Here is a 15,243-nt window from a genome sequence, read left to right as displayed (position 1 = left end):
CTGCAACCTGCAGAAGTTTTTTGATGACTCTGCAGTGGTAGGGTGTATTAGAGATGGACAGGAGGTGGAGTACAGGACACTGATCGCAGACGTTGTGGACTGGTCCCAGGCTAACCACCTACTCCTGAATGTGGACAAGACCAAGGAGCTGGTCATTGACTTCAGGAGGAAGAGGACACCAGTGGAGCCCATCATCACCATCCAGGGTCTGGAGGTGGAAGTAGTGGACCACTACAAGTACCTGTGAGTCCACATGAACAACAGACTGGACTGGAGGGGCAACATTGATGCTTTGGACAAGAAGGACCTAAGTAGACTCTACTTTCTGAGGAAGCTCAGGTTTTTCAATGTGTGCAGTGAGTTACTAGAGTCTTTCTACCAGTCTGTTGTTGCGAGTGCCCTGTTCTTTGCTGTGGTTTGTTGGGGGAGTAGTACCAGCAAAAATGACATCAGTAGGATCAACAAACTGATCCAAAAGTCTGGACATGTGAACGCTACAGAACTTCTTTTATTCCCTACTCTATCCAGCTGTAGAACAGCTCATCTTTCTGTTTGTTAAGCTTCTTTGACCAATTAATTTCCCTTGTGGATCATTAAAGTCTAAGTATAATATCAAGGAAATGTCAAATTACTTATACATTTAGTTACATTCACGTAATTATCCTTCAACATACTGAAACTACATTTGTCACATTTGTAATACCAGGGTGACAGTTCTGTCTAACTGAGATGTGAATACCTCTGTCGATCAGCTGACCTGGTGGAGTGGGACTTCCATGGCTTGTCGTGGAGTCCTTTACTGTAAGTGGTGCTTGATGATCCATGTTTGGCGGAGGACGGGCGACTCCGCCTTAACAAGCACTTCTGCGGCCTCCCAATGGTCATGGAGAGAAGTGAGGGCACGTTGGCGTTGTTGAGGTTGGCGTTGGACGGGATCGGAGACTGAAGACAAGTGGAATTACAGTGAGGAGTGTGATGGTGGTGGTGGTGATGATGATGATTGTACTGGATGGGTGAGGAGTTCATCTCCGTCTCCCCCTCCATGTCGTTGCTGCTGGTTCTTCTGAAGGTTTGGGCGGGTTCAGTCGAGGAGTTGCAGGAGACGGGCAGGATCTGTAAGGGCCGCTGGGTGGCGGTGGTGGGGAGGGAGGAGCCTTGCTGCTCCCCGGTGACGTGGTTGACGTGGTTACCAAACAGACCGCCGTTACGCTGCAGGGACACACCGGAGACCAATGAGGACTGACACACAACACAACAATAATAATCAGTACACTGCAAGCCAATCTCTAAGAAATAAGTTCATTCATTTAAAGGTGTCAATTACACCAATCAGTCATAACATTATGACCGCCTTCCTAATGCTTTTGTGTCTCCAAAATAATTGTGACTCATCAGAGAATGTAAACGTAGCAGCACTAAAGAGTCCGAACGCTGTACGGATGAAGAATCCCAGTAGAAATAATGTGGTGACAATATTATTACCAAAATACTTGTAAGACATTAATAAAGGATGCAAGTACAGAAGACTTAGGAAGGAGGAAAATAATAATAGCGATGACGTCAAGATTGTGAGCTTTAATTTGAAAAGGATCCTTTAAAAAAAAAAAACCTGGTGTTTTATTTGAATCAAAATAAGCATTAATTAGATATTATAGGTTCCTGTTTGTCATGATGGCGTCACTACACAGCAGGGGTGGGAAAAAATATCAATGTGGCAATGTATTGTGATACTTTTTCTTCTGATACAATATCGATTTTGAATGTCTTAATAAAAAAGGAAAAGAAAAAGTCATGTTTTGGGCTGATTATGAACAACTTTTGCACCTCCACCACCACTATTTCTGTACAAGAGCAATAAACTGCAAATGGATCATTTGGATTTGTGTCATTTTGTCCAACGAATTATCACTGTCATCTGATGTACACATATACAACGTGTATTTTAAGCTGCATTTAAGCTGCAGTGAACTACATAGAATATGTACATGCGCAATATATCGTAATATCATAATATCGCTATAATGTACCATATCTTGACTCAAGTATCGTGATACGTATCGTATCGTGAAGTCCTTGCCAATACCCACCCCTACTACATAGTACAGCTGCTTGGGATATTTAAAACAAGAAACTGAACTTGTTTGGGGAAAAAACATGGAAGGTGAACAATTATAATCGTAAGAGAATATCTTATGGTTCAAATCAAATGTGTGAAGTGGAGATTTCCAGATGTTCACCCTGTAGATTTCCTCCTCTTCTTCTCCGATGGCATCTACCAGCCCTTCCTCCTGTAGGTCGCATGATATGGCTCGACGGATCTCTGGTCCGATGTCATGCAGCGTGCGCAAGCCGGCCTGCAAACAGAGCACACGTCACACCAAACCTAAAAGCTGTGAGAGGCCATTGTGTCTCGGTCTAGCTGAGAGAAGCCCAGTGTTAAAGTGTCTCTTCTGGACCGTCGCAGAGTGGCTCATAAATGCTGATAAGACAAGAGAAACCTCTTTTAAAGGGTCAGCTCAAATATGAAATATCCAGTGGGGAAACATTTTAATCATAGGAGCATCTTGGCTTGGAAAGTTTTTATGCCTGTGGGAAGGAAATTTCTTCAAATCTGTCTGTAACCTTCACCTGAAGTCAAGAATGTCACTGTGACACGTCATACGCTATTTCTCACATAAATATTTCCGTGTAAGTCTGATACTCTGTATAATCTGCTAGACGTTTATGGAACCGTTTATGCGACGGGACACAGTTCCAGAGAAAAGCTGATAACGGCGCAACCAGGAGGTGTTTTACATACTGTAGTTTGTTTTCACAAAGCTGTGAACCGAACAAAAGAAATCTCCCACTGCATAAGTGAGAAAAACTGCCGTGATCCAGATGAGCTCCTTTTCCCCTCCCCTGTTATAGCCTTCACCTGTCTGGGTGTGCCTTCTGTCTGCGTGCTCCTCCGCTCAAGGCTGTTTCTTGGTACTCGTAATTGTATATTTATAGCCATGGCTTTCCCCTTGTTCAGCCACCTGCATGCGATCCTATTGTTCCACAGCCCTGTTTGTGTTTCACTTCCCTTTTGGATGATCCTGTTTTCCTTTTGGTTGGATTCGTGTGTGTTTTTGTTCATTCAATTCCTTACACTCATGACAGTGTTTAATAATATAATAATGTTGGGCTGATTGTGTCAAATCTAGTTGTGTGTTTAGTTGTCTAGAAAGACCTATGATTATGGTCGCGCTCGGTGCTTTACTCACCTGCAGAGCCAAGGTGGTGTTCAGCCTCTCCCACGAGTGCCTTCCCACAAGCCCTTGTTCTTTGCGCCTCTTGAACTTTCTGAAGTAGTCCTGTATCAGGAATGTGGCATAGAACTTCCCCACTGTTACCTCGTCATCTGAGAGAACAGACCAGACACACCAAAGCCTCCGAGGTCAACACCGAAAAACAACACCGAAACAGGCCTGTTTTTAACATAACAACAACATTAAAAAAGTCCTATCTCACCACGTAAGAGAGCTCTGAAAGTATCAACACACGAGTCATTTAGCAGAAAAACTGCCCAATGATGCGGCAATCGAAATGAGAAGAAAACCAAGTGTTCAGGAAAAACTATGATCAGTGGATTATAGGATTACAGAGGATCACACACAACACAAATCCCTGCATCCGTGTGTTATGCTTTCATGACCTGCACTCACTGGACAGTTCAGGAGGTGCACTAGGAAAACTAATCCTTTCTAATGTAACAGTCACGCACTAAACCCCACGGTTTTCATGAAGGAGGATGCAGTAATGACGGGTCTAGAGCGCGTGTCTTACTCTGTGATTGCAGCTTGAACTGATGGCAAAGTTGTGCCTAAATCTTATTGTTATAAATATTCAAATCTCAAAGGAACAGTTTCTACACAAAGCTCTATGAAGAAATACACTATACTGCCAAGAGTATTCGCTCACCTGCCTTTCTGTATGAACTTAAGTGACATCCCATTCTTAATGCATAGGGTTTAATATGACATCGGCCCACCCATTTGAAGCTTCAACCGTTCTGGGAAGATCTTTTCACAACATTTACGTGCGTTTACGGGAATTTTTGACCAATTTCCAAGCTTCCAGTCAATCTTTGGGTCATCATTCGTCACCGGGTTGGCATCAGGACCAACACCACTCCCTCATCCACGTCTTTACGAACCTTGCTTTATGCAGTGACACGCAGTCATGTTGGAACAGGAAGGCCACATCCCCAGTAGTAGTAGGAAACATGTCTTTCACTGGAACTAACTAAGTAACAACCCCACACCATAATCCCCTACTCCATCAAACATCTCACTTCACACAATGTTATCAGATAAGTATCGCTGTCCTGGCAACCAACCAGCCAAACCCAGATTCATCCATCAGATTGTCACATGGAGAAGCGTGATCTCGGTGGCTTTACACCACTGCATCTGACACTTTGCATTGCACTTGTTGATGTATGCTTTGGATGCGGCTGCTTGGCCATGAAGCTCTCTGCACGCTGTTCGTGAGACAATCTGAATGAAGTTTGGAGGCCTGCGGCGATTGACTCTGCAGACCTCTGTGCACTATGCACCTCAGCATCCACTGACCCTGACACTTCATGGCTGAGTTGCAGTCGTTTCCGAGACTTGTTGCACGTGTGTCATCACAGCACCACGCTGGAATTCACTGAGCTCCTCAGAGCGACCCATTCTTTCAGGCTGGATGCTTAGGTGCTTGGTTTTGTACATCTGTGGCCATGGAAGTGATTAGAACACCTGAACTCAGTTGCTTTTACGGGTGAGTGAATACTTTTGGCAATACAGTGTAACTTAGGGTTAGGGTTACAAAGTTACATTTACCCACATACATGTGAAGCAGGTAATGACCTGATGACTGATAACACTGGCTACATGCCATCAGGTGTGGTTATGAGGCTCTCCTCTCTGAACACAGTACAGTATTTTATGACTGGGCTGAACACCAAATAAACACGTTTTTCTGTTCATTTCGGTAAAATGCAAAGTCCAACACGTCGTTATCAGGTGACTGCAGAATCTTTAACGTCCACCATTTCAGAAACACGGGTTACATCGCCACAATATCGCAGGAGAATGACGACGTCAGCGGTGAGAAGCACATGCAAGAAGGCAGAACTGAGGGGTCAGATCTACAGAAGCTTCCTGCCAAAGCTGCGACTAAACACACGCACTGTCGGGCCATGCAGGGAGGCTAGTGAAGCGTGGGTCTGATTCCCTCAGATAGGCGGCTAGTGAAGCACTGAGGGGACAGAGGCTGAACAATAATAATGAAACAAAAAGAGGATGGCTGAACCGGTCGTGTAGGAAATGTGCATTTCTCTACAAGACTTGACACAGCCAGACAGAAACCACAAAAGGCTCAATTCAGAAAGAAAATCTGTGACTATCTATCTTTCTATCTATCTATGACGTTCTTTCTGAACAGAGCCTGGTGAAGTTTTTAAAAAGAGGTACCAGTAGTTTCATGCCACCAGAACTAAAACAGAACTGCTCCAAAGAGCTCAGGATGGCAGAAAGACAAGAAGAGACAAGAAGAAGAAGAAGAAGAAGAAGAAGAGGCCATGACTGAAAGCAGAGGAGGCTGTGGAAGAGACAGAAGCTTGGCAAAAAGAAAAGAGTGAACAGGGATTAACAAACTAATACACACAAAGGCATGCAGCAGAATTAAGTGTGACAAGCTTAAGCATGAAATGAGGCTGTAATAGCTACGGCTACAGAAGTTCACATAGACTGTCACACATTAAAATCACATTTAAACATGCCTGGGCAAAAGGCTAACTGGGATGCATTCATCATTGTAAAGTTTCACAAGGTCCTTTCTCTGAAACTGATCTAAAAGGTCGACAAGAGCGTCACATGTAACGTCATCCCGTATCACAGCTTTGAATTTACATTGAACCTTCCACTCTTCCCGAACACTTGAAATAGAAAACGTGGGGTGCATGCAAATACAGCTGCTCATAAAAGAAGTGCACAGCTAAACTTAGGGATGCCCAATTTGCAAGTCAAACCAGTTGTAGTGTCTCTTACCCAAAGGTTTCATATATGACACACACACATTTTTAAGAATGAGGAATAGGCGGAGAGAGAAAACAGTTGAGGCTCGAGTTATATATAAAAACAAATGTTTCTGACGTTTTTAGGCGACGCTAGAAGAAGACAGAGTGAAGAAGCAAAGAGAGACGTGAGACAAAGAGAGATAAGGAGCGCTTCTGTACAGTGTCTTGGTCTGGCTGCGTCAGAAAAGCAAAAACTGAAGGCCTCTTGTTAACCTTCAACAAGTGTTTCCTCTTCCAAAAGGGAGAAGCAAGTATTTAAAACGTGTGTCGAGGCCTGAGTGCTCTCTGAGTCAGTGACGCAGCTTATTTGGACTTCCAACTTCTGGACTATTGCAATAAAAATATAAACATGTATTTTCATAAAGCAAGCATATTTATCCACTGCCTGTTGATAAGAGTAGTAGAAACAATTATTCCTCTAAGCTGAATTAAAAATTGATGTTTTCTGCAATTAATTAGATGTAAAAATGTATAAAAATAATATAAAAGTAATAAAAAATTATTATATATATATATGTATATATATGTATTTTCTTTGGTTGTTTTTTTTTGTTTTCATTTTAGTCTTACTATGTTTGTAGTAATGTATATTTTATACCTATTGTACATTATTTTCTCCCACATGGGTTCTTATGTTGTTTTGTATTATAAAATATGTTTGACATTTACATTTTTTTTCCCTCAATATATTGAAAGTCTGTATTTCCAGTTCTGGTTTGTGCTTCATTCAAGAATCTGTTAATTGGTGAAGTGTCTGGTTTAATTATTTAACCCTTATCAGCTACGAGTGTGTGACTCCACCTCCTTTTGTTTAACTGGAGGTAGCAAAATGTTTTAACCCATTTTAATCAATGACTGAATCACTTTTCACTAAACTCATGCGTGACATTTCTTATTTTTGCTTTAATTAGATTTTAACATGATTTGAAGACACTAATTCATTTGTCAGTTGATTTTCGCCTGATGACGTATTCAGTCTGCTCATGAAGCTGGATCCATTCCTCAGTGACTGGCAACTGAGATCCGAGATCAAGTGATTGCTGGCGCCTCGTTTACTGCTCGGTTTACGTGAGACGGTTATTGCTCAAGTGCACTTTTTGCTTTTGATCAGTGCCTTCCTGAGAACCTGACTTACTATTTTCACGTAGTAAATGGCGACTTCCTTCTTCTATTAATGGACATAGCACAACTGTGGAATTGTTTTGCAGACGTCCTTATTTGCAGATGCAAATTTAACTGCGGTCATGTGTAAATTACTGAGACCTACTCGTGGGAAATAAATGAGCGACAATGTGCGCTCATATCACGTGTGTGCAAGAAAAAAGAGAAGGACTTAAAAGTGTGTGTGTGTGTGTGTGTGTGGGTATAATGACCACTGACCGCCTGCAGGGGGCACCACTTGGTCCAGCAGCTTCATGCTGGTCCTCTTCCAGATCTTTTTGATCACAGCCCTGAGCTCCTCGTTGGCCTGATCCAGGTTACCTTAGACATGGCACAAGACCAACACTTCACATTAGTAATTTAGTTATGGGAATCCCTTAACTGTTAAATATAAACGGGACATGACTCAGTATTAGTCATGTCTCTCTGCCACCCACACACAACACAATCTTTATAGGTTTTAACAGTGGCACAGATTTGCGGTTGATAAAATAATGCAAAACACCCACAGTCTGATATGAAGTTACAGTGAGAGATGTTATTCATATGTTATGGAGCCAAGGTGTCTCCCTGTGTCTGCATGGGTTTTCTCTGGGTACTCCGGCTTCCTCCCAGCGTGCACAGACATTTTTTGTTAGTTTAACTGATGATTCTAATCTCGTCAGCCCTGCGGCACACTGACAGACATATCCAAGGTGAACACAACCTCTCCTTAATGCTGCAGTTAGGGTCCACAATGAACATTCGTAATATATGCAAAATTATTATAATCTGTGCAATTCAAAGTTTTTTTTATAATATATGTCATCGATGGCATTAAGGACAATCGGACTCGACAGTGATCTATACAAACTAGTATGGATTTGGAAAAGTGGATTAGCCTCAGTTTTACTTAGTTTTAGGTAATTTCATTATGATAAATGTAGCTAAATAAGAGATGCTAACGCTAAGACCTTTACTGAGAAGCAACGTTAGCCATATAATACTGTAGCGTCTGACAGAACGTTAAAAGGATGACGAGGAGTGATCGCAAAATATTCCATTTATTGTTTTATTGTTATTTACTGTTGGAGCTGAAATAGTTCTGTCGGCTGTAAGTACACAAAAACAATAACATCTACAAACTTATCTGACAGCCCTCCAGAACGTAACTTAAGAAGTAACTTAAGGTTTGACTTCATAAAACAAAAACACAGCATAAATTAATATTACCTGACACTAAATGTGAACCACAACACCAGGTTTCTGTGCCTGGATTCCAGTTGTTTTTTCTTAATGCAGCGATACATTTACTTCTCTGTTCTTTGATTGATATCTGTAAAAATATATCTCTGACTACTTTTCAAATGTGTTGGTTCAGTCAGTCGCACAACTCTTCTCAAAGCTCTTCTCCTTTTTTTTTTTTTTTAATTAATTTTACAATTTAGACGCCACTAAAGTCTATGATTCAATCTAATGCTGCTAATCTCCACGTTCAACTGTCAATTTTTGCTCAGTGGCCGTAACCATGGAGACTTCGCTAACTGTGACGTCACGTGCATCATACCCTCTATTATATTCTAATTTTATTTTAATTATTTTTCTTTATCTTTCTATACAGTCTGCTCTTTATTCTTGTTATTCTCCTGTATGTATGTTGTTGCCAACTGCAATTTCCCCATTGTGGGACAAATAAAGGTTTTTTAAATTCTAATTCTCTTGTCCAATGAGAGCTGGGATAAGATCCATCCCAGCCCGCGACCCTCCAGAGGAGAAGCGGTAATAGAAAACGAATGAATGAATGAATGAGTCCTGTGTCTCTGCAGTGTGGTACTGAGAGACTGGTTGTTATTGAATAACTTCTCTATCTTGTGGTAACATGTTTTGGCTTGTAGGTGGACTTTCTGAGCATTGACTGGAACCAAGATACTGCTCTCAATAAGCTGTTATGTTATATCAGCAACACTGTTCGTACAATCTTGGGATAAAAGTACAAGTAGCAGAATTTTTGATTTAGCTCTTTAATTCCATGGGCAACTAGGCCTAATTTAGCATAGTTTGTTCATAGAAACAAACGTCTGATACTTTGCAACACTCTACCCTGGGAAGGCTTTATTTAGACTGTGAGGTTAAAAGAGTGCAGTAAAACAAACAGGAGAATACCATAAAGTGTCACCTTGTTTAACATTGTAAATGTGCTGTATTGTTTTCTCTGGGCTGGACTCTCAAACAGATTTCACGCCTGAATGCTGCAGTAAAGGAGAGTCTCACCTCTGCTTTGTCTCTTTACCTCTTTAATATCAGATTGTTCGTCAGATTTTTCTTTGAACGGTAATACACCGTTCAGACACATAAACCATAGAGTAAATAATCCTTGAGACGCGAGCTGAAAACTCACCCTCCGTCTTAATCTTGAGAGCAGTGCGGACCAGAGCGAACAAGGTGGCGTTAAACATCACAGTCCCGTCGCTGTTCAGGGGCATGTTCATCGCCACCAGACGCTGCAACAGAATTCAGATTATCGAGCGGACGTCAAGTATTTTAAAAGACCTGGAACACTGGTTACGTATCTCAGTCTGCGTGGACGCTCACCTTACAGGCCACTCTGTGAGGGCAGAGCTTGCCGAAGCCGAGCGGAGGCTGGATCCTCCTTAGCAGAGTCACCACATCCAGATGTTTTATCCTGCCCCTGACAAAAAAACATACAGGTGCACATTACTGACAGGATGAGACAAAACAAGACAAACACACATGTTATTTGCTACGACGTGTGCTACAACTGAAACCAAAATGCATCATGTCATGTTGGGTTGTGGCTCAGTTTAAATCTGACATTTTACTTTTTATTTTTGTTTTTCCACATGCATGGATGCATGACAACCTGTCATCTTTTGTCATAGCTGTTGATTTCCATTGTTTTCATGAATATCTTATCCTGTGTATTCATAAACACAGAACTGCCGTGACTTTACCTTTCGTGTCAAATGTGTTGAAACAGGTTTAAAATCTGTCACAGTTTGTCCTCAGTTTCTTGTTGACAGGTTTGGGATCAGTCAGTGCGTTTACATGCAGAGCTTAATCGAGCTATGCTCAAAATACGACTTTCTGACTACAGTCTGATTACAATCGAATAACTGACGGGAACATGATCTCCTCCTCCGCACTAGGTGGCGATATGTGTCTTTTCAACAGGTTAATACCACGTTAATACGGCCCGCTTTCCGGTTGACCTATTGTGTCATATAACAAACAAGAGTCGTTCATGCAGCAGACGGGCATTTCAAACAACCATAGGGACAATAGCACATTTTTTAAATTTCGTACGTAATGCTCGCGCTACTTCTGGTGCAGATAAGATGGCGCTATCCCTCAGACGGTTCTTCTACGGGCTCCGTTTACCTTCTTCTTCTTCTGCGACCAGCTTTCTTGGATGTTTTTGTTGCGGGGTCACACGCCAGCGCAGCGGTTCAGGAGCACGCGCACATGGATTATCAGATTAAAGTGTCCGATTCAGCGTATACATGCCGGAGAAAATCAAATTCCTACCGCCCTATCTGGGCGTCTTAACCCGGATAAGAAGAACTCCGATTTCAAGGCAATAATTTGTTTTGTTTTTTAACGTGCATGTAAACGCAGTTGATCCGTGAATATGTTCAAAGAACAAGCTGGGAAGTAGCTGGGAAGTAGCATACAGTTCAGACGTAGGTGTTATCTGGAATCAGATAACTTTCATCCTACTGGAAAACTACTCTCTGAACAGGGAGGTGGACTGACTTCACGGATCAGGCATAACATTATGACCACTGTCAGGAGAAGTGAATGATACTTGTGTCTTGTGATATTTCAGTGTTCTGCTGGGAAACTTTTGGACCTGGCATCCATTCATGTGGATGTTACTTAGACATGAAGCACCCACCTAGACCAGATAATGTTAATAACACACCTCAGCAGTCTGACCCAGACACACAAAAAACAGTTAAAGAACAGTTAAAGAAGAAAACATGATGTTTTTCATGTTTTTTTTTTTTTTAGTTGTTCCTTAACTGCTTTTGCACAAGGTGTTGACCTGGCCTCGAAATTCACTAGATCCCAAACTGATCAAGCATCTGTAGGATGATCCATAGAGGCCCCTCCCCTCAACCCACAGGACCCAAAGTCCCGGCAACCAACACCCACTCTGTGATGAGTCCTAACTGTTTTGGAAGAGAGACCTACACAATAATAGGAAGGTGGTCATAATGTTATGCTTGATTGGTGTATGTGATAACACTCTATTAAACGGGTCCCAGGTACTCACTTGGCTTCAGGGTCGTATTCTGACCAGATCCGTTTAAACTCATCCAGGTGGTGAGGCCCAAGAATCGACCAATCACGGGTCAGATAGTCGAAGTTATCCATGATGACGGCGACAAACAGGTTGATGATCTGAAATCGGAACGTACAGAATCAGAGTTATGATTAACTGCACACGGGTGAACGCGGCTGGGACCGAACGCCGTGGGGCGTCTTGTAGAATACCAGGAAAGCGCAGAGCATGTAGAAGCTGATGAAGTAGATTATTGCGAAGCCGCTGCCGCAGGTTCTCTCCTCTCCGGGGTTGTAATCTGACTCAGAGTCACACAGTTTTCCTGGCAGACAGGCCAGCATGATCTCCTGCCAGGCCTCCCCTGTGGCACATCTAAAACAGACCGACAAAAAACAAACATCATCAGGTCTTCAACAGGGAGGGGGGATCACAAAATCTTCAGTTGATTAGACATTTTTTATATATTTTGTTAATTTCCCATCACAAATTAAATTTTCTTTAAATACACATTAACATGAATCCAACACATTTTAGTGAAGCGATAAAACAAAGTTATCTTTCAGTCAACGCTAGACCTGTCAATCTAAGCCTCCTGTACACATTAGGCCCCGCCCCCATCGCTGCTGAGCCAATCACGAGGCTGCATATTACACACAGACCCTATTCAGTCCCCAGGTAAAATCTCAGAGGCTGCAATATTAGCAGAAGAGAAGCTAACAGAGCAGCTCGCTCCCATCAGCAGATTACTGAGGTCAAAATGTATCGCTTTGTCATTTTAAAACAAACAGAAATGAATATCTGATCCTGTGTATTATTTGAATAGCTTAATATTGAATGATAATAATAATAATAATGTATATTTATAACTTGCACTAGGCTTTAATATAGAACACATATAATAAATCGATCAACCAGTTTGGGGTCCGTGGCCTAAAAAAAGCTGAAGATCGCTGATTTAAGTATTAATTAGGAAACACACACAAAAAAATAAATAAATACCGACCGGAAGAGCATCAGGACGGCTTGTGGGAAGGTTTGAAAGTTGTTGTTGCGGTTTATTTGTGTTCCATCCACCATGGCTATTTTCCCAAACACCTGAAAGCAGAAAAGATTATTACTAGATTATTATTAGTCGTTAATAAGTCATGTTAATGAGTTTTGGATTGTCTTTTTTTCTCCAGTTTTTCTGGTAGTTTCAGTCTATTCAGCTGAGTTCTGTCATGTTATGTTACTTTCTTCCAGTTTACTTTATTTACGGTTTAGTGAAAATCAGTGCAGAGTTTGCATGTCATCCCAGTGTCTGCGTCAGGTTCTCTCAGGGTACTTCTGCTTCCTCCCACCGCACAAAGACATAATAACTGGTCATTCAGTTACAGAAAACCAATGAATTTCATGTTTTTCTTGCTTCCTGAGTTACTTTGAAAAGTTCCTGTGTCTTTCTGCTAGTTTTCACTCCACCATCATTAGTTTCACCTGGGTTTTATTTCCCCTTTTTTTCTTTGTACATATAAATTCTCCCGTTTCTCCCTTTGTCAGTTCATCTGTGGTTTTTCTTTCTCATTTCTTTTTTTCGATCCCTCGTGTTCGCTGTTTGCCTCCGTGTCCTGATTGAGTGATTTCCACTGGATCAACTTTTGCTGAACTTTTGCGGTTTGAATCACCTGCCTCGACTTGACTTTTTCACTCTTCGCTGTAAGCTGTCTTAAATTGACCTTTATTTTGTCATGCCTCCTTTTGTGCGTATGTGTGTGTGTTTACATTACCTGCATCCCAATGACGGCATAGATGAAGAACAACATTGCTATCAGCAGAGCAACGTAGGGAAGAGCCTGGGAAAGGAAGACAGAAAGAAAGAGAGATATGAATGACACCTTGTTTGAATACACATAGATTTAACTATTACTTACCCATACTGATACTTTATGACATCTACTTGTGTACATGTATGTGTTAATGTACTTATGAAAAATGTATTTTACAAGAATTAAACAAGCTGACAATTATCAGACTTCTATTTAATCAGAGAAAATCGACAAGTCAACTATAAAAGTTCACATTCTACATTCTCTATCATTTCCCATTTCTATGTTTCCGTTAAGAAACAACCGCATATTGACATAATCTACATGTACATGCTTGTAACGATCACTCGGTCTCTCCGAATTAAAAGGTTTCCATCATAGAGGTCCGTCTCGGTGTCTGGGCATTTCCCTGCGCTCCCTCTTTCTCACGCTTTGTACTTTTTTGAATTGATGACACATTCTGTGTCATACAATAATTCATATTTTTCTTGCGAAAGCAGACTTGGCATCCATATTTTGAAGAGTCTAGATCGGAAGTGTCGATATCCCGCACTTTGGGGGGAAAAAAAGCAATAATTATTGAGGCAAAACTAGGCAGAGGACGTCAGCTAAAACTGTCTTTACACACCTTCAACAGTCTTTACAGATTTCAAAAAAGACATTAAAAAAGTACACATTAGCCAGACTGGCTTAGGCAGACTTTTTTTTAATATACCGGTGTATTTGATTACATGGCGTTCGGAACGTTTCGCCGTGAGACATTGTTTCAGACAGGACCATTTTCAATGTAGCGCTTCTAAACACGACCGCGTGGTGAAGACGGAGAGGTCCAAAAAATGAAGCAGCAGAACGAGAAGACTCGTGCCAAAAAATGTCCCAGTTTTGTATGATGTGTCCCCCGGCTAAAGCTGTCCCTGAAAATGTTGCCAACTTAATTTTTTTATGAATGAGATAAAAATTGTTGCACGCAGACTCCAATTATTACGGTAGCCAGTCGCGCTGCTATTGATATCACAGACAGAGGTAGCAGTTTAAATGTGTTTCAATGTAAATAAATACGTCAGAATAAATGTGATAGGCCCTGTTTATTCATTTCACCTTGATAACATTTAATTATTACTTTTTTCCCCCGAGTTGTAAATGTTCCAAGATTTCCACATTAGCAGGTAGTGCTAACACAGTGCAGTGCCCAACTGGGAATCGTGGGTAAAAATTAGTTTTATGTTCTGCAGAAGCTACCGTCTCACCTGGAAGGATTTGATGAATGTCCACAGCAGAGTCCTGATTCCCTCCCCCCTGCTCAGCAGTTTGACCAATCGCATCACCCTGAACAGGCGGAAGAAGGTGATGGAGATGCGAGCGCTGTCCTCTGTGTTCTGAGGTGGACGTAAAGTGACTGATCATTTCAGGAGCACGGCAACAAAATACACAGAAACATCCCAGCACTGCAATAATCCTCGGAGTCATTCATGCAGTTAGGAATACATGCCTTGTCTTGATGTATGCGTCACGTTAGCTAAATAGAAACACAAACGTGCAGTAAAACTGACTAAAAATACTTCCTAAAATTCCAAGGCAACAACCAGTATGCATGCAGACGCCACGTCACATCAGACGCCATGCCATTAGTAGACTTTGCATACACTGAGGATGATGTCTGCGCAGTCACCCAGGTCATGATATATATCCAAAAAAAAACAAAAAAAAACAAAACAAGCTGAAACAGGGGCAAGCTGGTCTTTCTTGATCACATTTATGCTGTGGTGTTTGGTACCAGGAGGTTGTATAGGGGTCCTATGGGCTAAGAAGGGGGGGCCTCTGTACTAGTACTAAGATACTAATGGTGCGTTCCATTTGTACTCAGAAGTCGGAATTTCCGAGTTCCGAGTCCCCCGAAGTCTCAGAAA

At 41.7% G+C, this 15,243-nt stretch overlaps 1 protein-coding gene across 9 annotated transcripts in view; it reads right to left on the bottom strand.

Moving 5' to 3' along the window:
* The window catches only part of cacna1db (calcium channel, voltage-dependent, L type, alpha 1D subunit, b), a 100,388-nt gene that overhangs the window by 7,303 nt on the left and 77,842 nt on the right, over nucleotides 1–15,243 (bottom strand). For 8 of the 9 annotated variants that reach the window (XM_047573658.1, XM_047573634.1, XM_047573645.1 and 5 more), the window contains 11 exons: nucleotides 14,584–14,712; nucleotides 13,298–13,363; nucleotides 12,538–12,629; nucleotides 11,747–11,906; nucleotides 11,526–11,653; nucleotides 9,821–9,917; nucleotides 9,627–9,729; nucleotides 7,469–7,570; nucleotides 3,249–3,385; nucleotides 2,238–2,354; nucleotides 740–1,209 (listed from right to left, as the gene is read on the bottom strand). In XM_047573658.1, the coding sequence (XP_047429614.1) occupies nucleotides 740–1,209; nucleotides 2,238–2,354; nucleotides 3,249–3,385; nucleotides 7,469–7,570; nucleotides 9,627–9,729; nucleotides 9,821–9,917; nucleotides 11,526–11,653; nucleotides 11,747–11,906; nucleotides 12,538–12,629; nucleotides 13,298–13,363; nucleotides 14,584–14,712 (1,601 nt within the window). The remainder of the gene's footprint in view (nucleotides 1–739; nucleotides 1,210–2,237; nucleotides 2,355–3,248; nucleotides 3,386–7,468; nucleotides 7,571–9,626; nucleotides 9,730–9,820; nucleotides 9,918–11,525; nucleotides 11,654–11,746; nucleotides 11,907–12,537; nucleotides 12,630–13,297; nucleotides 13,364–14,583; nucleotides 14,713–15,243) is intronic. The other variant, XM_047573667.1, reaches the window with a different exon arrangement.

This window comes from Mugil cephalus, chromosome 1 (assembly GCF_022458985.1).
Source record: "Mugil cephalus isolate CIBA_MC_2020 chromosome 1, CIBA_Mcephalus_1.1, whole genome shotgun sequence".
Classification (NCBI taxonomy): Eukaryota; Metazoa; Chordata; class Actinopteri; order Mugiliformes; family Mugilidae; genus Mugil; species Mugil cephalus.
Note: the sequence above shows the minus strand (reverse complement) of the source record. Positions and strands in the feature narration are given on the sequence as shown.